At 42.3% G+C, this 23718-nt stretch overlaps 1 protein-coding gene across 5 annotated transcripts in view; it reads left to right on the plus strand.

Annotated features, from left to right (window-relative positions):
* FAM120A (family with sequence similarity 120 member A) overlaps window positions 1–23718 on the plus strand; it is a 101769-nt gene that overhangs the window by 37140 nt on the left and 40911 nt on the right. For 4 of the 5 annotated variants that reach the window (XR_010023831.1, XM_063098976.1, XM_063098972.1 and 1 more), the window contains exons 6-7: window positions 10693–10790; window positions 11004–11287. Coding sequence is in view for 4 of the 5 variants with exons in the window: in XM_063098976.1 (XP_062955046.1) it covers window positions 10693–10790; window positions 11004–11287 (382 nt within the window). In the remaining variant the exon portion in view is untranslated. The remainder of the gene's footprint in view (window positions 1–10692; window positions 10791–11003; window positions 11288–23718) is intronic. The other variant, XM_063098975.1, reaches the window with a different exon arrangement.

Here is a 23718-nt window from a genome sequence, read left to right on the forward strand (position 1 = left end):
TCGAAATTGTAAGCCAAGGGACTAACAAAAGCACAGGCACAGAATTACACCAGGGCAGGAAGTTTGGGGCAGTGTAGAATTTATTGATGGCTGGTGTGTGGCCTGGAATGGCTAGAGATGAGACTGGAGAGAGGCTGAGGCAAAATGGGGCAAGTTTTATTTCAAGCTACATGCACACAATTTGGAACCAGCAGAAATAGATTCTTGTAAAAATCACTTGTTGTTTTTTCTAGTAACTCTAAAGAAACACAAGTAATGTGGAGATAGCTCTTGTTGATTTTGCCTTGCGTACTGCTGGGATTCTTCTACCAGTGAAAAGAAGGCGGTGAGGACTGGAACCCAAGTTGAAGCCCGAGAAGAAGCCACGTGGACTTGAGGAGATGCTTTGTTGGCATCCCAAGTTAGAACTCAAGATGTGTTTTCTGTAGAAATGTTTTTATAGATGCTGGCTAGGTCATGAGTGATCTTTGGTGATGTCCTTTAATCCAACCACCGTCCATTATGTTATTCTACAGGAAAATACTTCAGACATTTGAACCACGAATGTGAAGACGTAACTTTCTTGTTCGTTATAACTTGTCTTTATTAATACTTTTAGAAGTTTTAATATGTCTAGAGTTTTGAAGAAATTTTAAGAGAATCATACTAGAAGCTTAGATTATGACTATTGGTGGAAAAATTGTTCAGTTGATTCTAAGCAGAGGTTTCTAAACCAGCTGGAATTTTAGGTTCTACCTCAGAACTGCTACATCAGGATCTTAATTGGGCCTCAGAAGTCTGTGTTTAAAAAAAATCTCCCTGGCCTGGCACCAGTTGTCCTGGCATTTGGGAACTATAGCTGTCATTCTACGTGCCTTTCCTTCTAAGCCTGTGGGTCTTTTGCAATGTTGAGTAAAGAACTCAGATCTCCCAACAGTTACTGGGTGGTGAACAGTTTATAGAAGGAAATACATACCCCCTGTTCCATTGCCCCAGAGTGCTGTGAGGCATGGTCTGGATATATGTGGGGTATTTTTTTTTTTTTTTTATATTTATTTTATTTTATTTTATTTTTTGTCTTTTTCATGACCGGCACTCAGCCAGTGAGTGCACCAGCCAGTCCTATATAGGATCCGAACCCGCGACGGGAGCGTCGCCGCGCTCCCAGTGCCGCACTCTCCCGAATGCGCCACGGGCTCGGCCCTATGTGGGGTATTTTTAAAGGAAGAAAAAAGAATGTGTTTCAGTTCATATTGTTTTTGTATTATGGGCTCCCAGAAATGATCTGCTCTTAGATTTTTAAAGGTAAGTACAGGTGAGACGAATACTTACATTTTAAACATTCACTGTGTCTTAAATATGGAGCAGGGACCTACAGATCTGGAGGTGGTTGTGATTTGTCCTTTCTCTCACAGCATGTAAAGTCTGCTGTAGCTCTCCAGAGAATCACCATTCTAAATGCAAGCACAAATAAGATATGTCTCAGTTGAGTTGTTAGTTCCTTGGTTAAACCAGTAACTTCAAAACCACTGGCAAATTTTTAAAAATAAGAAGGAGACACAGGTGCAAAAGTCCCACCTCAGATCTATGGATATAGAATCTGAGGGGACAAGCCAGTCCTAGTATATAAGAGTACTTCAAAACATTATTGGAAATATAGAATTAAAGGATAATATGAATCTTTCCATGCACGTTTTGAAGTACCCTCATATATTTAAGAAACTGCACAGTGAAACAGGCCCACTGAGGCTGAGGAAGCATCTGCTATGTCTTACTGGTTTTCTTCAGTGAAAAGTAAATAAGTTCCCACTACATACTTGTTAAAATGGGTAAAATACAAAACACCAACAACACTAAATGTTCTGTCAAAGATATGGAGCAACAGGAACACTCATTCATTGCTGGTAGGAATGTAAAATGGTGCAGGCAGTTTGGCGTTTCTTTTTTTTTTTTTTTAACAAAACTAACCATACTCTTACTGTATGATCCAGCAGTCATGCTCATTGGTATTTGCCTGGGACTAAAGACTTATGTTCACACAAAAACCTGTACACAGATGTTTGTAGCAGTTTTATTCATAATTTCCAAAACTTGCAAGTAGCCAAGGTGTCCTTCAGTAAGTGGATGTATAAATAAACTGTGCTACATTCAGACTATTGCTAAAAAGAACGAGCTATCAAGCCATGTGAAGACATGGAGGAACCTTTTAGATAAATACTACTAAGTGAAAGAAGCCAGCCTGAAAAGACTACATACTGTATGATTCCAACTTTATGACATTCTGGAAAAGGCAAAACCATAGAGATATTAAAAAGATCAGAAGTTGGAGGGAGGAAAGTGAATAGGCAGAGCACAGAGAAATTTTAGGGTTGTGAAACTACTCTGTGTGGTACTATAATGGGGGATATGTGGCATTGTACGTTTGTCCAAACGCATAGAATGCACAACAGCAGGAGTGAACTTAATGTAAACTATGGACTTTAGTTAATAAAAATGTATCATTATTGGCTCATCAGTTACAACAAATGTATTATACCAACCGTAAGGTGTACACTTTTTGCTTATGTTTTCTGTAAACCTAAAACTGCTCCAAAAATTTTAAAAATTTTTTTAAAAAAAGAGCTCATTGATTAGTTCATTACATGTCAGGTACTGTGCTAGGCGCTGGATGGTATGGTGAATAAGACAGCTGTCATAGTTGCCCTTGTAATCTAGTGTACAGGAAGGAATCTAGTGTAATCTAGTGTAATCTAGTTGGAAGACACACACCAAGGAGTCCAGCAGGAATGAGGACCGGAAGCTGAAGGAAGACCAACCTGGTTGAATTAATACATAATTAAATTAATGCTTGATTCTGATTAATTAGATTAATGCCGAAGGCGAGGTCTGAAGGTTTGGTAGGAATTTAGTAAGGTGCTGATATGGGAGGAAGTGGATTCTATACAGAGGAGACAGTGTGTGCAAAGGTCCTGAGGTAAGAGGACATGGTATGGAAGAAAAGGGAGAAGCATGGTTGGAGCACAGGAGGCAGGGAGAAGTGGTCGGGTGATGCTGGGAGGCTGCAGTGCAGTGGCCGTGCACCATCTTGGATTTTAGACTTTATTCTTAGGATGATGAAAACTTGTGAAGGATTTTTAGTTGTAAAAACTGGAATGATTTTGTAACTGTCATACTACAATGTGTTTGTCAGGAGAACATTACTAATATCTTAGTCCTCCTATGTGTCTCCCTGGTCACATTTCCCCGTCCTCCATCACCCTAAATTTTGTATTATTCATTACCTTGCCTTTCTATATGATTTTACTGTGCTTGTATCCCTGGGTATTAAATGGTTTCATTTATCTGTCATTAAATGAAATTGTATATGCAGATACTTCAAAATGTTCACGGAAAGGTTAGTATTACCTTATTTATTTATTTATTTTTGCAGCTGGCCTGTATGGGAATCCAAACCCTTGACCTTGGTGTTTGATTCGTATTATCTTTTAATTCCATTTTCCATAAACTTTGAAGTATCCTTATATATTATATTTTAGCTCAGTATTCACATTATTGGGTTTCATTCATGTTGGTGTAGTTCATTTTTTACTGTTACATAGTATTCCATTGTATTGATATATTTCTCCATTCTACTGTTGATGGAAAATTGGGTGTTTCCCACTGCTTGCCATTAGACAGTGCCTTTGTGAACATCTTGACATGACCTGGTGTGCCCAGGAGTAGCATTCTGGCAGACTCCAGGGTAGGCTGCTGCTCAGCGCCCACACTGCTGCCTGATGTAGATGTGCCAGTTTATTTTCCCAGCAGAAGTGGAGGAGCCATCTAGTTGCTCCACGTTCTTTTTTCATCTAGTGATTGTGAAATTATATCCCTTTTAATGGTTTCAGTTTGCATTTCCCTGATTACTAGTAAGATTGAGATTGTTTAACTATGTTTATGGGCGAGTAGTGTTTCCCCATTGTGAAATGCTTGTTTATGCCATTTGCCTGTGTTTCTACAAGGCTGTTTTTCTTTTAGTGTTGATTCATAGGAATACTTTATACAGATACTGAGTACTAATTTTGAAGGTGGACAGTGGGTACTTGTGGCTCATCATTCAGTTTCCTTTACTCATGTGCATTTCTTCAAGTGTTTAAAGAAAAAAAAAAAAAAACACAAGGGAAGAATTCTTCCCCACTCTGAAGTGATAAACATATTTTGTCTTTTCTACTAAAAGGTTTATTTATGGTTTTGCCTGTTAAGTCTACCTAGCATTGAATTATGTTCATGGTTAAGTTCATGTTATGTTCATTCAGGAAATTCAGTTTCTTGTTTACCCTGTTGATAACCTGTTGCCTTAGCATTGCTTACTGAGTAGCTGTCCCCTTCTGTCACAAGTTGAACTACTCTGGCCATATGGGTATGTTTCTGGGCTCCGTTCTGTTGAATTATTGATTATTCTTGTGCCAGTATTATACTGTCCTAATTACTATAGCCTTGTAATAATACTTGATATCTGGTTGGGCACGTCTGCCCACTTGAGCAAGAGATCTAGGCTATTCTTGACCCTTTTCACTTTTATATACATTTTATGATCCTTGTGGAGGTAAGCACCACTTCTTAAAGGGGTGGGACTCTGAGATGGGCGGGAGAATTGAGAGGTTTAAATAGTTACTGGGATGATGAACACTGAGACACAGCAGGGGATAGCTCTGGAGTGTAGGGGCTGGGGGATGCCCACGCTTTCCTAACAGAAGCCTCTTCGTACCTGGCCTCTGGGAAGTGGGGCCTACCATCAGCAGCATGGGGAAGTCACAGGGCTGGTTAGGCCACAGGTGGGCACTCCAGGCAGCAGGAAGACAATAGTGAAATAGGTGCTCATCTCCACCTAAGCAAAGAACAGACTGTACACAATGACAAGTGAAGAAAGAACCTCTGGGCGTGCTTGGGAGGGACGTTGTGCTGGTGCTGGGAGGCTGTGTCCTGACAGTCCCCCAGGGTTGGATGCGCTCTACCAGACTGTATCAGAGTTCCTCCTTCATACACGCCCAGTGACAGACTTGGAGGCAGGTCAAGGAGGGAACAGGCATGACTGGTTGGAGCAGGTGCTCCTGACCCCACCTTTGCTGGGGAACAGAGTTTCTTCGGAGAAAGGTGCTTGTGGCCACCCTGAGGGAGACACAGGGCTCAGCCTGGGGCAGCTGTTCTGGGCTGTGGTCACGGGTCGTATGTCCTTGCATGGTGTAAGACATGACTCCTACTGACTGAGAAAGCTTGTGTGTTGTGTAAAGTCAGGTCTGCATTGTGTGTCCCAGAGCCCTCCTCACTATGTCGCTTTGCTTCATAGATTGTGTTAACAGTTTTGAAAATACAGCTATATCTCCCCAACAACGTACACCCCAGAATCTGAAGAAAAGATTGGGAAATCTCCCATTCTGAGAGTAGTGTTAGCCACCTGCGTATGGCTCCCTGGCTGATGAGAAGAGGTGTTTGGTCTCCACGGGACCTGGGGGAACCCCATCCCAACCCTAATGTCTGAACTGAGACCATGCAGACTCAGGAGTGCAAGGCAGGGCATGGCTGCCATGAGGAGTCCCTAGTGTAACCTGCTGAGACAGCTGCATTGTTGTAACAAAAGGGCGAAAGTGTAGACACAGGTACTCTAGGAAGAAAAGAGTAAAAGCGGTTGGGACTGCCTCTCTGCCCCACCCCCTGGCTGGGCCTGGCATAGAGGTGGATGGCTTCGCGTGGTCAGGAGTCAGCCCTGGGGCCTGCTGTTAGGGGCGCGGGCAGGGGTGCCCATGACCCACTTATGGCCTATGTTTTTCTTATTATGAAAAGCTGTAAATGTAACAAAAAATACTGGGGGTAGTATAATGAACAGTAGTGTACCCACTGAACAGGCTTAGCAAATGGTAACGTTTGCGTCAGGTCTTTCTTTTTTTTTTTTTTAAAGAAATACGGTAGCTTTTTCTGAAAGTCAGGTGTAGCCCCCTCAAACATGTTCTTATATTTTGTAACCTTATACATATGGAATAATAAATAGTACTGTTTTGAATTTTATTTAGATGTTATATTGCACACGTTGTTCCACACTTGCTTTTTTTGATTTGTGTCTTTGACCATCTTTTTCAGTTTTTATCTTTTTTAAGCTAATGCAAATTATGTTGATGTCAAGCCCCAGGAGTTTGACAGAGTAGATGCTGCCAGAGAGGGGCCAAGGCATTATTCATGTTGAACAGAAAGTCTGTTTATCTTTCCCGTTCAGGTCAGAATTCCCAAGTAGAAAACTGGATTCTCCTGATCTTGTTGCAGACTTTGCTTTTAATAAGTTAAGGTGGTATGAAGTGAAATAGGCTGTCTGATCTTGTGGCTTTTAGTAATGCCTTTTTTTGGCTGTTTTGGAAGAACTGAAAATAATACCCTCTTTTCAGGTATTGTCTGGTTTAAAAGACTGCAGGATGTATCTTTCCAAGATGGACACATTTAGGCTTATTCACACTGTTAGGCCTGTTGATGGCTTTTCAGTATTAGGTAACAAAAGAGGAGTGTCAGTTCAGTTAACCGGTGACTTCAGAAGGAAAGGCCTGTTAGGCTTTTCTTTTAGGTTGTGCTTTTCTAAAGTCCACAGATGGACAGAAGCTAATTTATCTTATTTTATCATAGACTTATAAAATGAATGAAATGAAATGGTGGCTAAATGAAATTCGACATTCTTTTTCTGGTTTCTTGAATTTTGCTGTTTGAACTCCTATAATTCAAACTCTGATTAATTACATCCAGGAATTATATACATTTAGATAACTCAGGCACCAAGTGGATTTGAATGATGCTGTATCCTTTGATGTTTACTCTCTCACTCTCCACATTTAGGGATGGAAAAGATTTGGGTAGTGAGGGATGCTTGTGTGAGTACCAGACCAACTCGCTGCTGTAGAATGTTCTTGTATAAGCAGTCAAGCAATCAGTAAAGCACGTTTTTCGTCGTTGAATTGCTCTAGTTCTTAGAGAGTTCTTTTTATATTGACTTGAAATATTCTTCCCTAGTTAAATTTTTTCCGTTGTTCCCAGTTCTTTCAGATGCCTCACGGAATGCACTTGCTCCCTTTGTTTATAATCTTACTCTTCACAGTCCTTGTACTTAGCCTTCATCAAGCTGATCGTCCCTCAGGTTTTGCAGCCTTCCATCACCAAGCCTCTTCTCCTGGATACTGGCCTCTGGCTCTTCCCAAGTGGTCTGGCTAGCGTCGCCGTCTCCCCCAGCTCTTAGCTCCTGGGAGTTGGTGCTCAGTCCTCTGACTCCCTAGGCACTGGCCTTGTGCCTTGCGCCTGGTGCCTGATCTTAGTTGGGGCTCAGCCTGCCTGACACGCTCAGAGGGCCCCCTCTCCCTGCAGCACAGCCAGGCTGTCCCTTGCCCTTTTCACTTTACCCCAGGCCCCATCCCTGCCTTTCTGGGAACTATTCATCTGTAGTATAATGGGGACAGATTATATGAAAGTTTCCTTTCTATAACTGTGTGCTTTAAGTTCTATAGAATATTAATGTTTAGTAAATATGTCCATTTAAACATGTTTAAAATAGGTGGAAATTTTTGCCTTTTTTTTTTTTTTTGGGCAAGCATTAAACTAATATTGTTGGTAGAGGTTATATTGATTTATTTAATGTTCGAATCAAAATTTTCAAAGCTATAATTTTGGGGTAACACTAGAAAGTCATACATGAGCACTCATCTGCATTATATAATTTTTTTTAAACCTACTTTATTAATTCTTTTGTTTAATATATGCCAAGTAATAAATGAGCATTTGTGAGATTGGGCTAAGAATGGTGGCTGGGGTATAGCTGACTGTAGTTCTCAGTAGAGGCTCTAGTTTAACACCCTTCCTTTTAAAAATTTATCTTATTTTAATTTTCAACAAAAGCTGGACAGCTTCATACTGGTGTTGTGGGTCATTCAAGGAAGTAGGTAACTGAAAAGCACTTCTTGTGTACTAGGGTAAAAAGTCAGCATAGCACAGCTAGGGGACTGCAGTGTGTGTTTCTTTTAATTCTTAAAGAAGTCCTTAGTATTTAAAAGATATTTTTAAAATTGTGAAAATATTTTTCGTATAGTAATTAAACATTTTTTCTGCATTTTTTCTCCTGTCTTTGCCTGTCTTCAGTTTGCATACTTTTGTAACAAAAGCCTACCGCTTCAGTAAGTGTGTGGGAAAGGAGGAGGATGAGAAACTGGTGGTGTTGCTCTCCACTCTGAGCCCAGTGTCTCTTCTGAGAAAGATGCTCTTGTCATAGAGCAGACATGGTTCTGCTCAGCTGCACTGGATATGCAGAACAAGAGCTAATTTAGAAGGCATGCAGCCTTCAGAAAAATGCAGACAAATTAATTCACTTATTGGACTAAGTTGGGATAGAATAGTGACTTGCTCTGTGGATTCACAAAGGTTTATTTGAGGTCAGTGATTGCATTGTGATTTTAGAAAATATTCTTTCCTTGGAAATCTTTGGTTTTATGCTAAAATATAGTTTTTGTTTTCTTAAAGGAAAGTTTGTACTTTTCAGGAAGTTTTTAGCATGTGATAGCCAAAAATAGAACAAAACGATGATTATCTTCACTTCAGTGCTGCTGCTAGACAATTGATGAATCCAGCCTTTCATTTTTATTATTCAGAAGTTAGGTATGGAAGTTCAGATGCAAGAGATTGTAAATTAGACTTTTTTAAACAGTGATTTAAATTACAGTATTAGAGCTTGAATGGATTTTATAATATTCTTTGGTCCAAATCTGAATATGACTCAGAATCATACAAGAATGGGCCTTTGTCAATTCTAGTGACTATTATCTCACAATCAGAAGTACAGATCTAGTGGACTTATTGTTTGATTGGGAACCTCTCCACATGTGTGGCTTGTGTATACATGTGGGGTGTGTGAGTGTGCGTGTGTGTGTGCATGTTGTGTGTGTGTGTGACTCTGCCTGTGAGCACACACATGCCAGTCTCACTGTTCATTGTACTGCAGTTTTCTCTATTCACCACAATGATGGAAGCTGTGCCAAGATTTTTTCACAATGAGAGCTGGGATCAAAAGCCTATGGCATTTCAGAAATTGAGAGCTGAAGGCTCTAAGAGATAGGAACTTCAGACAGATTGTAGCTTGTGAGGTTCCTGGATCCTCATCTGGGTGGGCAGAATCGAGCAGCAACCTGTGCTTCATTCCCAGCCTCCGTGGACTGCGTCTTGGCTCTCAGGAGGCTGGGGCCAAGGCTTTGCTGCACTTGTGTGCACTCCAGGCTTTGCTGTGACTTGTGTTGGCTCAAGATGCCTCTTCTCAGCTCAGCAATGGGAGTTTGCCGTTGGAAGGTTTGGGGCATTTTTTGTATTTATTTTACCAAAGAGGCTGTGAGAGATGGTAGTTTGTGGTTGTGATGGGTTGTGTTCTTCTTGCCTAGTGTTCAGATTCAGGGACTGGAGAAGCATGCCTCCTGCTTGAGGAGGTTGGAGTTCAGGGAGATCTAGGCTTGGTTTCATTCCATTTTTAACAAAAGTATGAGGGAGAGATGGTGCAGCTGCAAGGGTTATTGGGTCTGTTGTGTCCCTCACAGGTTTTCTGTTTTCTCTTCCTCTCTGGCAGCCTGAATCTTTACACCACCCTCTTAGATATCAAAGCATCCCCAGGCCTCGTCCTGCAACCTATCCCCATCGTAAGCTCCCGGTACCTGAGTGTGGGGCGGGGGATTGCAGCTCTGAGGGTCTGCATACTGTGGTCATCATGTTTCCTTCTGTGCTATTTTGAGGTGTTGTTGACATCGGGCCACCTTCATTCCTACTTTTCACAGGGACAGGCCTGAACTGCCGTTTGTGTGAAGCACCATCTGTGCACTAGGGTCACTTCTGTTGGTCGACAGGGCCCTGTAGAACCTGAAGTGTTGAGGCCAGCTAAAGTATTGAGGAGTGGGAGTGCCAGGCCCAGCCTCCTGTCCCTGTTTCAATCTGGCCCAGCTCCTCATCTTGCTGCTGGCACTTAGCCATTCCTCCGTGTGGCTTTCTGTTCCCAAATGGAATTCTTCACTTTTACTAGTTAGCATGAGAATAATGAATAGCAAACGCCAGTGAACATAACAGGTGTATGAAATCATGTTTAAACAGGGCACAAAATCCCAAATTTCTGATCCTGTAATGCATATTAAAATATGTAACCTAATAATGGTTTTGCTTAATATTTAAAAACAACCCAAAAGTATAGGAAACAACTACCAAACTTTTTATATTTAAAAACTTGCTAGCTAGCTAAGAATCTAATTTTAGTTGTGAAGTGGTTTAAATAGAAAAAATCTCTTGCTTTGTAATAGAAATGTAAGGGAAAGTTTTCTGTCCTTGTTTTGTCCCTTTAATACCTGCCAGGGCTCCTGGTTTTGCTGAGATCTCAGATCAGGAGCAGCAGTGAGCAGAGAGAGACTGAGTTGCAAGCACAGGGATAGGTGAGGCATTGGGGAAGTGTACAAAAGCAGAATTACTATCAAAGATTAAAATCCTAGCCTCAATGTGTAAAAGTGGTCATTACAAAATTATTTCTTAACATCGAAGATCAGATTCTAAAGATCTCTGAGAAATGGGGCTGATGGTGATGTCGGCATCTGAGGAGGGTAAGACCCATGGGCTGGCCCGAGGCTGTCCTGGGGAAAAGGCGTTCTGTTCACAGTTGTCTTGTTATCTCTTTCCGTCTTGTTGAAACAGCCAGACCCAGCCCATTTGGAATGCCCGGGATGATGCCACCCTGCGTTCCCCCCCAGATGCTCAACATTCCACAGACCTCTCTGCAAGCAAAGCCCGTGGTAAGGCCTTCCCTGCGCCAGGTGGTGTGGTGGCATGGGCGCTTCATGTGCCTTATTTCTTAATGAATGCTAAAATAATTTCCTTAACTCTTGAATTGACATCTGGACTAGATGCCAGAACTAGTTTGTTGAACTAAAGATTAGCCAGAAGAGGCAGCAAATACCTGCTCTATATCCTGGGGCTGTGCACGTGACCTGTGCCCTTTGCTTCAGGCCCCACAGGTGCCCAGCCCAGGGGGTGCCCCAGGCCAGGGTCCATACCCCTACAGCCTCGCTGAGCCGGCTCTCACATTGGACAGCAGCAGGAAGAATTTGACAGAGCAGAACAGCTACAGCAACATTCCTCACGAAGGGAAGCACACGCCACTGTATGAGCGGTCCTCACCCATCAACCCAGCCCAGGGCGGTAGCCCCAATCACGTGGATTCTGCCTACTTCCCTGGCTCTTCTACATCATCCTCTTCAGACAACGACGAGGGCAGTGGAGGGGCAACAAAGTGAGTGGGCGTGGGTGGCTAAGCCCTCCCCAGGTGCGTGCTGACTTGGGGAAGCTGCCACATGGGTGTTTTACTGAAAGATGCAGTTGACTGCAGGTAGGTGATAGTCACTCTGCACTCAGACTGGAGTTCTTTGGACTTGGAGGAGAGAGGAGATTGGACATGTTCTATGGAGCTTCACAGTTTAAAATCTGCCCCTCCTAGCCCTGGGCCATAGGAAACTTCTGGGGAGGAGTTTGACAGGAACTGGTTTGTGTGATAACCAAAACATTGGGGGTTTATTTGGTGTGGTGCCAGCTCTTCTTCACACACACAAACCCGCAACACCCCCACCCCCCCAGCCCCCCACCTCTGCAAGCCCTGCTGCCTCCCAAAAGCATTAACCTCTTGGCTCCTGGATTAAGGGAACTCTGAATTTCCTCTCCTCCTAAATTCAACAGCTCGTAGGACCATTCTCAAAATAACACTGTTTGCCCAAAGCCCAACCAAAACCTGGCTGAAATTCTTCCCGTGGAGGAATATTTTAAACAGTTTGTATCCGTGAATAAATGAATTCAAAAATACAGATTTGGTTAGAATCTGATCGAGAAAATCTTAATTGTACACTTCTCCCACTCTTAAACTAGCTTATGTTTCAAAAAACATGAGAAAAGGAAGTGTCCTTCCTTTAAGTCTGTGTTACCTTTATTTAGTTTGAACTCTGTTGGATACATAACCAGGGCTAGTTAATGTTAAGTCAATATCTACCAGGGCTGGTTAATGTTATGTTGATTTCTGCTATGATTGGTTGACTTTCACATCGATTTCTGATGTAAGAAATCTAAGAGATTAGTTTCCAGTCTTCATAATGGTGTGTCATGTGAGGCAGGTGATTTTTCTTCTTTGTCCTCTGTTTGTCCTCCTGTATGATGGGAGCAAATGTCTGCTGAACTAGGGCAGCAGTTAGAAGAATTCATTGCCCCACAGGGATTGCACACCCTGTTTATACCAGAGAAGTATAAAATTCATAAACGTTTATTTGCTGTATGTGCAATCCTAAGACTCAGATGAGGTAAAGAGATGTAGTTTAGCATTTAAACTTTAAAATTAACCTTCTAGCAAGATAATATATTTAAGACCTATTGAATCAGAATCTCTGGGTTTGGGCCTAAAAACTGCATTTTAAAGATGCACCCCAGTGATCAGTCATAAGGACACTGAAATTTGAGAAGAACTGGTAGGTGGTCTGAGAAGCCATTCCATTCTTAAGGTGTTGTATGTTTTCTTTTAAAAGTTGACTCATGGGGCGTTTCAAGATGGCGGTGGTTGTGGCGGTTGGCGCGGAGTAGCTGAGGTGGAAAAGGTGGCCACTGGGCCTTAGACAGCTGGGAAACTTGTGGACCTTCCTCTTGCCGTCTCTTAAGGGAGGACCGCTGCTGGTGGCCGGTGGTGGGGGCTGACCGCCACTTTACCCTTGGCAGGAGAGGCTGCTTCGTTTACAGGCAACAGCTTTGAAGTATGGAGCAGGAAAAGAACTGTTTCTCAGCTGCAAAAGCGAGTCTCTAAACAGGGTACACGGCGCCAGGGCTGCTGTTGAAGCAGCCAGGATCCCGGATGCCGGGCCGCGCTGAAGGCGGCCAGCTGTCCTATTCAGGATTCGAGGTTTCAGGCCGGCAAAAAGAAGATTCCTGGGAGCGCCCGAGCCGCGCCGCGGGACCGACTGAGCAGCCCGAGGCGACAGCGGCCGAGAACAGGGAGGGAGCTGCCCGACCTGGCACAGCAGGGAGCCGCCCGACCTGGCACAGCCCTGTGAGTGACCCCCGACCCGGCCCTGCTTGGGGGGCAGACGCCTGCCCAGCTTCCGCCTGCATCACCGGGCCACTCACTGCCCCTGGGGCTGCCTCCATTTTCTCAGGTGGTGGCAGCTCCGCCCCGGCTCAGCCAAGCCTGTCCTCCTCGCCTAGCTCGGCTCCTCACTGAGCCTTCCCACTTGCTTGCCCCAGTGCAGGGCTTCCCGGGGCCTGCGGGCTGGCCTCCCCTCCCACTCCCTCCGCGGTTATCTGGTGGGGCTGGCGGCGTGGGGCATCCCCGGCCAGTGTCGGGAGGGCAAGGAAGTATGGGCTGGGCCGACTGTCACTCCACCGCACCCTGGGCTCCGGCCCCCGGTAAACTTCCTGTTACCGGGAGGCAGATACCATCTCTGCGGCCACCAGTTCGGAAAAACGCTTAACCGATTTATGGTTAGGAATAGTGTGGTTGGAGAGTTCCCAACTCCGCTTGAACCTGCTGGAGAGCTGACTGCAGGCGGGCACCGGACTCGGTCCGCGCCGGGGGGATACAAAGGTGAACCGTGTGCTGCGGGCCCCTCCCCCGAGGAACTCACGCTCTGGTGTGGGAGATAAGACAAGTACACAAATAACCGCGATCCCAGGAGGAAGGTGATAAGTCCTGAGAAAGATCTACACAGTGCTACAAAGGCACCCAGAGCGACCGGTCGTCTGCACCTAGCAGAAACCTGGTAGACTTCCTGGGCAGGGCGATGCCGAGCAGGGTCTTGAAGGCCCAGCTGATAGACGAGGGTTGCAGAAGACACGTCCCAGCCCAGCCTAGTGTGCACAGAGCGGGGAGATGTTTGGCTAGGGAGGCAGAGACTCGACAGAAACCACACATCCTGTGAGGTCGACACTGCACGATCCAACAGCCCGGGCCAGAGCACACAGAACCCGGAGAAGTCCTGCACGGGAAGTGAGAGCTCAGCAGAGACCACACACCCTGCGGTACCGCCCCGTTGATCCAGCAGCCCAGCAGAGTCCAAGCTGACCAGAGAGGTGGCTCCCCGGAGAGGCCCAAGACCCGAGGCAACCATACACACAAGGCACTAGAGGCCAACTGAGCAGTCACGGAGGTAGCCATACGAAATTGGCAACCACAGCAACATCTTAGTCAGTCAATAGTCTCAAACCGGTGGACTGTGAAACCCCCTGCCACAATGAATAAACATCAAAAAAAAGATACCAGAAATACAAAAAATGAAGAAAGTACACCACCAAAAGTTAATAAATCTCAAACTCTAGATCCTATAGAACAAGAAGCCCTTGAAATGACTGACAAGGAATTTCGAGTGATAATTCTAAGGAAACTGAATGAGATACAAGAAAACTCAGCTAGACATCATGATGAAATGAGGAAAAGTAAACAGGACCTAAAAGAGGAAATTTGTACAAGGAAATCAATGTCCTGAAAAAAAATGTAGCAGAACTTGCTGAACTGAAGAAGTATTCAGCGAAATGACTGGATCAAAAAGGAGGACCCAACTATATGCTGCCTACAAGAGACCCACCTCACCCATAAAGATTCACATAGACTAAGAGTGAAAGGATGCAAAAAGATTTACCATTCAAAAAGAAAAGAAAAACGAACTGGAGTAGCTATTCTTATATCTGACAAAATAGACTTTAAACTAAAAACCATAAAAAGAGACAATGAGGGACACTACTTAATGATAAAAGGACTGATCCATCAAGAAGACATAACAATCATAAATATGTACACACCCAATGTTGGAGCAGCCAGATTTATAAAACAAACTCTATTAGACCTAAAGAAGGAAATAGACACTAATACCATAATACCAGGGGACCTGAACACCCCACTGTCAATATTAGATCATCTAGGCAAAGGATCAGTAGAGAAACACAAGATCTAAACAATACTCTAGACCAATTGGAATTGGCAGATATCTACAGAACATTCCATCCAACAACCTCAGAATATTCATTCTTCTCATCAGCACATGGATCATTCTCCAGGATAGATCATATATTAGGTCACAAATCAAGTCTCAATAAATTCAAAAAAATTGGAATTATCCCATGTATTTTCTGAGACCACAATGGATTAAAACTAGAAATTAACAACAAACGAAACTCTGGAAACTATACAAACACATGGAAATTAAACAGCATTCTACTTAATGACATAAGGGTCCAAGAAGAAATCAAGCAGGAAATAAAAAAATTTATTGAAACTAATGAAAATAATGATACATCATACCAAAACCTGTGGGATACTGCAAAAGCAGTATTAAGGGGGAAATTTATTGCATTAAATGCTCACCTCAGAAGAATGGAAAGATGGCAAGTGAACAACCTAACACTTCACCTTAAAGAACTAGAAAAACAAGAACAATCCAAACCTAAAGTTAGCAGACGGAAAGAAATCATTAAGATCAGAGCAGAACTGAATGAAATTGAAACCCAAAAAACAATACAAAAGATCAATGAATCAAAAAGTTGGTTTTTTGAAAAGATAAATAAAATTGACAAACCATTAGCATGGCTAACAAAAAAAAGAAGAGAGAAGACTCAAATAACAAAAATTAGAAATGAAAAAGGCGATATTACAACTGATTCATCTGAAATACAAGGAATCATTCGAGACTACTATAAACAACTATACGCCAACAAATTTGAAAATCTGGAGGAAATGGATAAATTTCTGGACACACACAAGCTCCCAAAACTGAACCATGAAGACATGGAAAATTTGAACAGACCAATAACAATAAAGGAGATTGAAGCTGTTATCAGAAGGCTCCCAACAAAGAAAAGCCCAGGACCAGATGGATTCACAGCAGAATTTTACCAAACATTCAAAGAGGAATTGACACTGATTCTTTACAAACTATTCCAAAAGATTGAAACGGACGCAAATCTCCCAAACTCATTCTATGAAGCAAACATCATCCTGATACCAAAACCAGGTAAAGATATAACCAAAAAAGAAAACTACAGGCCGATATCCCTGATGAATATAGATGCAAAAATCCTCACTAAAATACTCGCAAACAGAATACAGCAACACATACGTAAAATTATTCATCACGATCAAGTGGGATTCATCCCAGGGATGCAAGGTTGGTTCAACATACGCATATCAATAAATGTGATACATCATATTAATAAAGTCAAACACAAGGACCATATGATCATCTCTATAGATGCTGAAAAAGCATTTGATAAAGTTCAGCACTCATTCATGACAAAGATCCTCTATAAGTTAGGTATAGAGGGAAAGTATCTCAACATAATTAAAGCCATATATGACAAACCCACTGCCAATATCATCCTGAATGAGGAAAAGCTGAAATCTTTTCCTTTAAGAACAGGAACTAGACAAGGATGCCCACTCTCACCACTCCTATTCAACATAGTGTTGGAAGTACTAGCCAGAGCAATCAGAGAAGAGAAGGAAATAAAGGGCATCCAGATTGGAAAAGATGAAGTCAAACTGTCCCTGTTTGCAGATGACATGATCTTATATATGGAACAGCCTAAAACCTCTACAAAAAAACTCTTGGAATTAATAAATGATTTCAGCACAGTAGCAGGATACAAAATCAACACACAAAAATCAGTAGCATTTCTTTTCTACAATAGTGAACATGCAGAATGAGAAATCAAGAAAGCCTGCCCATTTACAATAGCCACCAAAAAAATAAAATACTTAGGAATTGAGTTAACCAAGGAGGTGAAAAATCTCTATAATGAGAACTACAAACCACTGCTGAGAGAAATTAGAGAGGATACAAGAAGATGGAAAGATATCCCATGCTCTTGGATTGGAAGAATCAACATAAGTGAAAATGTCCATACTACCCAAAGTGATATACAAATTCAATGCAATCCCCATCAAAATTCCAAAGACATTTCTCTCAGAAATGGAAAAAACTCTCCAGACATTTATATGGAACAATAAAAGACCACGCATAGCCAAAGCAATGCTGAGCAAAAAAAATAAAGCTGGAGGCATAACACTACGTGACTTTAAGCTATACTACAAAGCTATAATAACCAAAACAGTATGGTACTGGCATAAAAACAGACACACTGACCAATGGAATAGAATAGAGAATCCAGAAATCAACCCACACACTTACTGCCATCTGATCTTTGACAAAGGCACCAAGCCTATTCACTGGGGAAGGGACTGCCTCTTCAGCAAATGGTGCTGGGATAACTGGATATCCATATGCAGGAGAATGAAACTAGACCCATACCTCTCACCATATACTAAAATCAACTCAAAATGGATTAATGATTTAAATATACACCCTGAAACAATAAAACTTCTTAAAGAAAACATAGGAGAAACACTTCAGGAAATAGGACTGGACACAGACTTCATGAATACGACCCCAAAAGCATGGGCAACCCAAGGAAAAATAAACAAATGGGATTATATCAAACTAAAGAGCTTCTGCACAGCAAAAGAAACAATTAACAGAGTTAAAAGACAACCAACAGAGTGGGAGAAAATATTTGCAAAATATACATCTGACAAAGGATTAATATCCAGAATATATAAGGAACTCAAACAACTTTACAAGAAAAAACAAGCAACCATATTAAAAAATGGGCAAAAGAGCTAAGTAGGCATTTCTCTAAGGAAGATATACAAATGGCCAACAGACATATGAAAAAATGCTCCACATCACTCAGCATCCGGGAAATGCAAATCAAAACCACACTGAGATACCATCTAACCCCAGTTAGGATGGCTAAAATCCAAAAGACTCTGAATGATAAATGCTGGCGAGGTTGCGGAGAAAAAGGAACTCTCATCCATTGTTGGTGGGACTGCAAAATGGTGCAGCCTCTATGGAAAATGGTATGGAGGTTCCTCAAACAATTGCAGATAGATCTACCATACGACCCAGCTATCCCACTGCTGAGAATATACCCAGAGGAATGGAAATCATCAAGTCGAAGGTATACCTGTTCCCCAATGTTCATCGCAGCACTCTTTACAATAGCCAAGAGTTGGAACCAGCTCAAATGTCCATCATCAGATGAGTGGATACGGAAAATGTGGTACATCTACACAATGGAATACTACTCAGCTATGAAAACGAATGACATACTACCATTTGCAACAACATGGATGGACCTTGAGAGAATTATATTAAGTGAAACGAGTCAGGCACAGAAAGAGAAATACCACATGTTCTCACTTATTGGTGGGAGCTAAAAATTAATATATAAATTCACACACACACAAACACACAAAAAATAAAAAACGGGCTGGGGGGAAGAAGATATAACAACCACAATTACTTGAAGTTGATACGACAAGCAAACAGAGGGGACATTGGTGGCGGGGAGGGGGGAGGGAGGAGGGAGGGAGGTTTTGGTGATGGGCAACAATAATCAGCCACAATGTATATCGACAAAATAAAATTTAAAAATAAATAAATAAATAAATGTAAAAGGTCAAAAAAAAAAAAAAAAGAAAAAAAATCCCAGCACTCAGACCTATCTGAGTTTGAATCCTGCTTACCCATGTATAAGCTGTGTGACTTTGGACAAATTATTCAAACTCTCTGAACCTAAAACTTGTCATCTGTTAAATAAAATACAATCTCATAGAGTTTTCAAAAATAAAAATAAAATAAAAATAAAAATTGACTCATGTCACCAAGATCAAAGAAATCTGTACACAGTGTGTGCAGTACAGATTCATATTAATAGGAAATATTCTTTCTAAACTCTGAAGCATAGGTAGAAGTAAGACAAAAAACAAAAGAAGTGAGCTTTATGACTCATAGTTATGTGCTAATGACAGACACATGGAGACCAGGTGGAGGTGCTGGCTTGGGGAAGCGTGGGTGGCGACCACACATGTCTCAGCTGAGGCTGACCATTGCTTAGGGATTCAGTGAAGGTGAGGTGTTTATCTGATTTGGCAAGTTGCCCTCATTAGTGTGAGAGGTGACCTTGGAGTAAGGAGGATTGCCTGAGCATTCTCCTTCTTTTCTGTGTATTCCGCTCTTACCTGTTTGTAAATGTCTGGTCAGCTTTTCCTAGCTCCTGGAGCTCTGGTGCCCCTCTGGACTCTTGCAGCACCAGTCGTCTTTATTCCCAACCAGCATTTTTACTGTTTTCTGGTGGTGCATCTTTTTTCTGCAGCTGGAATATGAGCTGCTTAGTGTCTAGTGTTTTGTCCTTGCAGTATGAAGTGCCGTGAAGAAGGCAGGGCACACGGCCTGGAATCCAAAGATGAGGTTTAAGCTGTGCGATTTGGCAGTGGCTGAATTCCCTTGAATCTGCTTCCACTTTTATTATAATAAATAAAAGACAGATGTGTTAGAAGTGAGATGAACAGAGGCAGAGGAGATAAGGGTGCTGCACCTGAAGGCTGTGAGGTCGTAGACCCCAGGTAGCATTCGACTTGTGGTCAGCCCTTGGTTATGGCCTTCCTTTGCTTGTGACAGCTGCTGTGGTACAACTTGGGTTTACATGTGTGGCAGGGTGCCAAGAAGGGTCAGTGTTCATGACTTTCAGTGAGTATTCTAGTTTGCTGAGTGTGGTGTATGTAGTGTGTTAAGTGTTTTATGTGCAACTTGAGGCTATGTACATTAGAGAACAGAGAACTGCTTTAATAGTTAAAAAAAAAAAAAAAAAAGAAAATTCAGTAGGAGTGTAATATGAGTAAGTCAGGACTTAGTTTACTTTTGGTTTGGATTTAAATTAGGACCCCTGGACCTACACTGTGCTTTCAGGCTGGTCTTGAGGTAAAGGGGATTATCCATTCACTTAGCCAAGAAACGCTTGAGCACTTGCTGTTTACCAGTGATCAGGATGGTGGATGGACAGACAAAGCCTGTGCTCAGAGCTTGTGTTCTGATGGGCGACAGTCTGCCTGGTGGACAAGCACATGCAGACGAGTGTGAAGAAGACACACAGGAGTGTGCCTGGAGTGGCAGAGTGCTTGTGATGGGAGTGGCAGGAGGACTGGGGAGAAGGCGGTGAGCAGAGGCCCATGGGTGGGCCCGGGTGTGAGGAGCCAGCAGAGCCAGGAGACAGCCAGAGTGTGCTGAGAATGGCCCAGGCTGAGTAGACCCCAGCGTTCTTCTGGAAGTGAGTTTACTCCTATCTTGATGCAGTTGGCCCTGGGGACAGACAGGTCTCTGGACAGTTGGACCATTCAGGTGGTGGAAATTCATGGATGGTTGAACTCCAGAACTCTGTAAGATAGCAGAGGATTGAAGCCTTCCAGATGCCCAGCATGGTACACCCCAACCTGTTCCCGCACGTCATCGCCCTGCCTCCCGTGCACTGCCCTGTGCCCCCAGGGCTGGCCTGGGCCAGCGTGGGCCCAGGGATGTGCAGTAAGTGCTCACTGGGTGGGACAAAATAGCTGCAGCAGAGATTGCAGGGCTCATTTCTACAATATAAAAATACTTCCTACTGTACATGTTCAGTGATACCATGGGGAAGCAATAAGCCAAATTCAGAATGAGGGATAATCTATGAAATAAATGGCCTAGTTTTCCCAATAGTAAATCAATAGCATTTTTTAAAAGGGTAGTGGTAATGGGTGTTGGGGACTGTTACAGAATAAAAGAGATAACCAAAGAATGAAACAGCTAAAACTCAAAAAGGTAAGTTTTTTAAATGGCAGAAGATATAAACATACAGCTCACAGAGGAAGCACAGACATCAGTAAACACAAAAAAGGATGTTCACCTCACTAAAAAAATCAAAGGAATGCAACTTAAAACATAGCAAGGTACCTTTTTTTAAAAACCTATAAAATTATCAAACATTTGTTTTTAAAGATATGGGAGTGGGAGTGGCAAATGGATGTATTTGGTGGAATGTAAGGTCCCAGCTCTTGCCCCTCAGCATTGCTGGGTGTCTCTGTGACTGCAGGTGTCTGAATGCCGTGGGTGTACTTGTAATAAGGTAGGTGTGGGGTGTGCATAGTAGCAACATTAGTGAGACCAAAAGGCATGCCCACCCCTGTGCTGTGGTCCCTTCCGCGTGGAGTATCGCCCACACTGCAGATAGCTCTGATGGGGGTAGCAGGGCCATCAGGAGCTGCGCAGGCGCAGCAGGTGTGGACGTGCCTCAAGGTCCTCTTGACAGGCCCTGTGCTTTATCCGTTTCCTTTTGTTTCATTTCTTTAATACCTTGTCCAGCATTGTAATTACTTCAGCTGGGAGAATTGTTCAATGTCTGTCTTCCACCTTGCTGTTGGAATTCAAGTCATGGCTGTTACTCTTTCAAAGTCTGAGTTTCTCTTTAGAATTTTTGAAAAACCTGAGTTAGGTGAAGAGTTAGAACGGGAGACGCCTTCTCACCACGTGTCTGTGGCTGCCTGAGGTCTTTTTCCAGCAGAGATGAGAGGCAAGCCTGTTGGAAGCTCAGTCCTGAGATTAATCAGCTGCTTCACAGAGACACACACTCTCTTTCTTTCTGTCGGTGTCTCTGTGTCCCTTAGAGGAAAAATAGACTGGTGCCTTGGGCAGTGATAGGGACTGGACAGTTACTCTAGGCTCATGACAGTTAGTTTGACAGTAAAATAAGAAAGAAATGTATTGCTTTCTAATCAAGTAATATTCTCTTCTGTTGCTTTTGTTAGAGCAGCACCAGCGTACACTTCTTGTTCTGTTCTTGGTTGAAGTTAAAAAAAAAAAAAAAAGAAAAGAAAAGAAAAAACGACTCAGGTGGTATTCTTGTTTTTTTTCTCCCTTCCTGGCCTCTGTCAGACCTTTGTATTCCTCTTCTGGTTGAATTAGAAGTAAAGTGGAATCTTTTTGGAGGTGTTTTTTGTATTATTTTCACAGATTCACTTGAGCTTGTAGAATTTGAGTCAAATCTGAGGTTGCTAAATTGAAAGTTTTAATTGTTTTTATGTTTTTCTTGATTGTCATCTCTATACAAAGTTGTATAGAATTCAAACATTGGAAAATACAATATAGGGAATCCCCTGTGATCCCACCTCTAGAGAGGTAACTATGTCACAAGATTGGTGAATATTCAAACACCTTATTTTTCTCTGCATATACTAAAATATGGTTTTTACAATAATGAGATTGTAGGGACAGCAACTTACCTTTTTTTTTCTTTTATAGTTTATATACTATTAAGTATATATGTACTCTTATTTATGCATGTAAGTAAAAGTATGTGTATATACTTAGTACTTAATGTTTAAGAAGTATGAATATGTATTTATACACAATATTGCTTCAGTGTTTTTGTATGTTGTTACTGACACTTTTTAATGGATATATAAAAGTTCTATTTGGAGAGAAGGCTAACAATTTTTTTACTTTGTGACTTTATTTGTATAGATTGCTTTAATTTTCTTATACATTTGTGTATGTATATTAAGCAGAGAGAAAGCCCAGTGTAATGGAAATCTGAATATGTATTACTTATTTTGATGTAGTATTATGGCGGCATCTTGCATGAGCTTTGCAGTTTCTCTGTTAATTTATGCTAATGACATGTGACTCCCTGTAGGACCAAATCTGGACTGTGAAAATGAACTGCAGGAAGGCAGGCTGCTCAGTGTTAGTATCCAAGGGACCTGGTGAAAGTGCCAAGACCCAGCTGTGGTCAGGAGCTGGTTCTCCCAGTCTCTGGGCTATATTTCCAGGTGTAGTTGTGTGACCTTGAGCTCGCTAGACCCCAGACACTCAGATGTAGGTGAGAAGCTTGCTAAGTTGTTTGTGAATTAAATAAGCTGATGAGTAAACATAATAAATGGTAGGTGTCACTGTTATTTAAAAATTAACTAGGGCCGGCCCGTGGCTCACTTGGGAGAGTGCGGTGCTGATAACACCAAGGCCCCGGGTTCGGATCCCATATACGGATGGCCGGTTCGCTCACTGGCTGAGCATGGTGCTGACCACACCAAGTCAAGGGTTAAGATCCCCTTACCGGTCATCTTTTAAAAATAAAATAAAATAAAATAAAAATTAACTATTGGTACAATATAAAACCAAGATATTGATTTGGTATTTAATGTAAAATAGCTAAAGATTCAGCTCCCCTGGACCTGGTATCCCAGGAAATATGCTCCTAATGTGTCTTTTTTCCTTCAAGGTGGTATGGGTGTTTTTCTTCTATGTTGAGTCCTGTCCAACTTCATTTCCAAAGAAACCTGTTGTTCACGAAGAGAATTCCTCAATACCCTTGTTATAAATGACGATTAGGGGTGAGGCAATGGCTTAAGTGCACGTAGGTTTTTAATTTAGACCGTTATGCTGTTGTGCCAGACAAATAACTACTTTACATCTCTATTTTGACTTTTTAACACATGATAACATTTCTAATATCTTACCATAAAACCAATTCTGAATTGTATGTTTTGGCAAAAATTATGATCTATGCCATTACAATGATATGGTCTATATATGTTCGAGCCATCCACTGACCTGTGTAGAGATTTTGTATTGATCTTGTCACGACATCATCTTGTCACGACACATGTTGTGAGAAGGTCAATACAAAATAGTTAGATGTCTCTGAACCCCTGGGCCATAAAGGGACCGCTTTATGACCAGTCAGGGCTGCTGGGGCACATATTCCTTGGATGATAGCTAGAAGTCCTGACAAGCCCATGAAAGAAGTTCGAGCCGTCATCTGACTGCTGCATGG

Source organism: Cynocephalus volans, chromosome 6 (assembly GCF_027409185.1).
Source record: "Cynocephalus volans isolate mCynVol1 chromosome 6, mCynVol1.pri, whole genome shotgun sequence".
NCBI classification, from domain to species: Eukaryota; Metazoa; Chordata; class Mammalia; order Dermoptera; family Cynocephalidae; genus Cynocephalus; species Cynocephalus volans.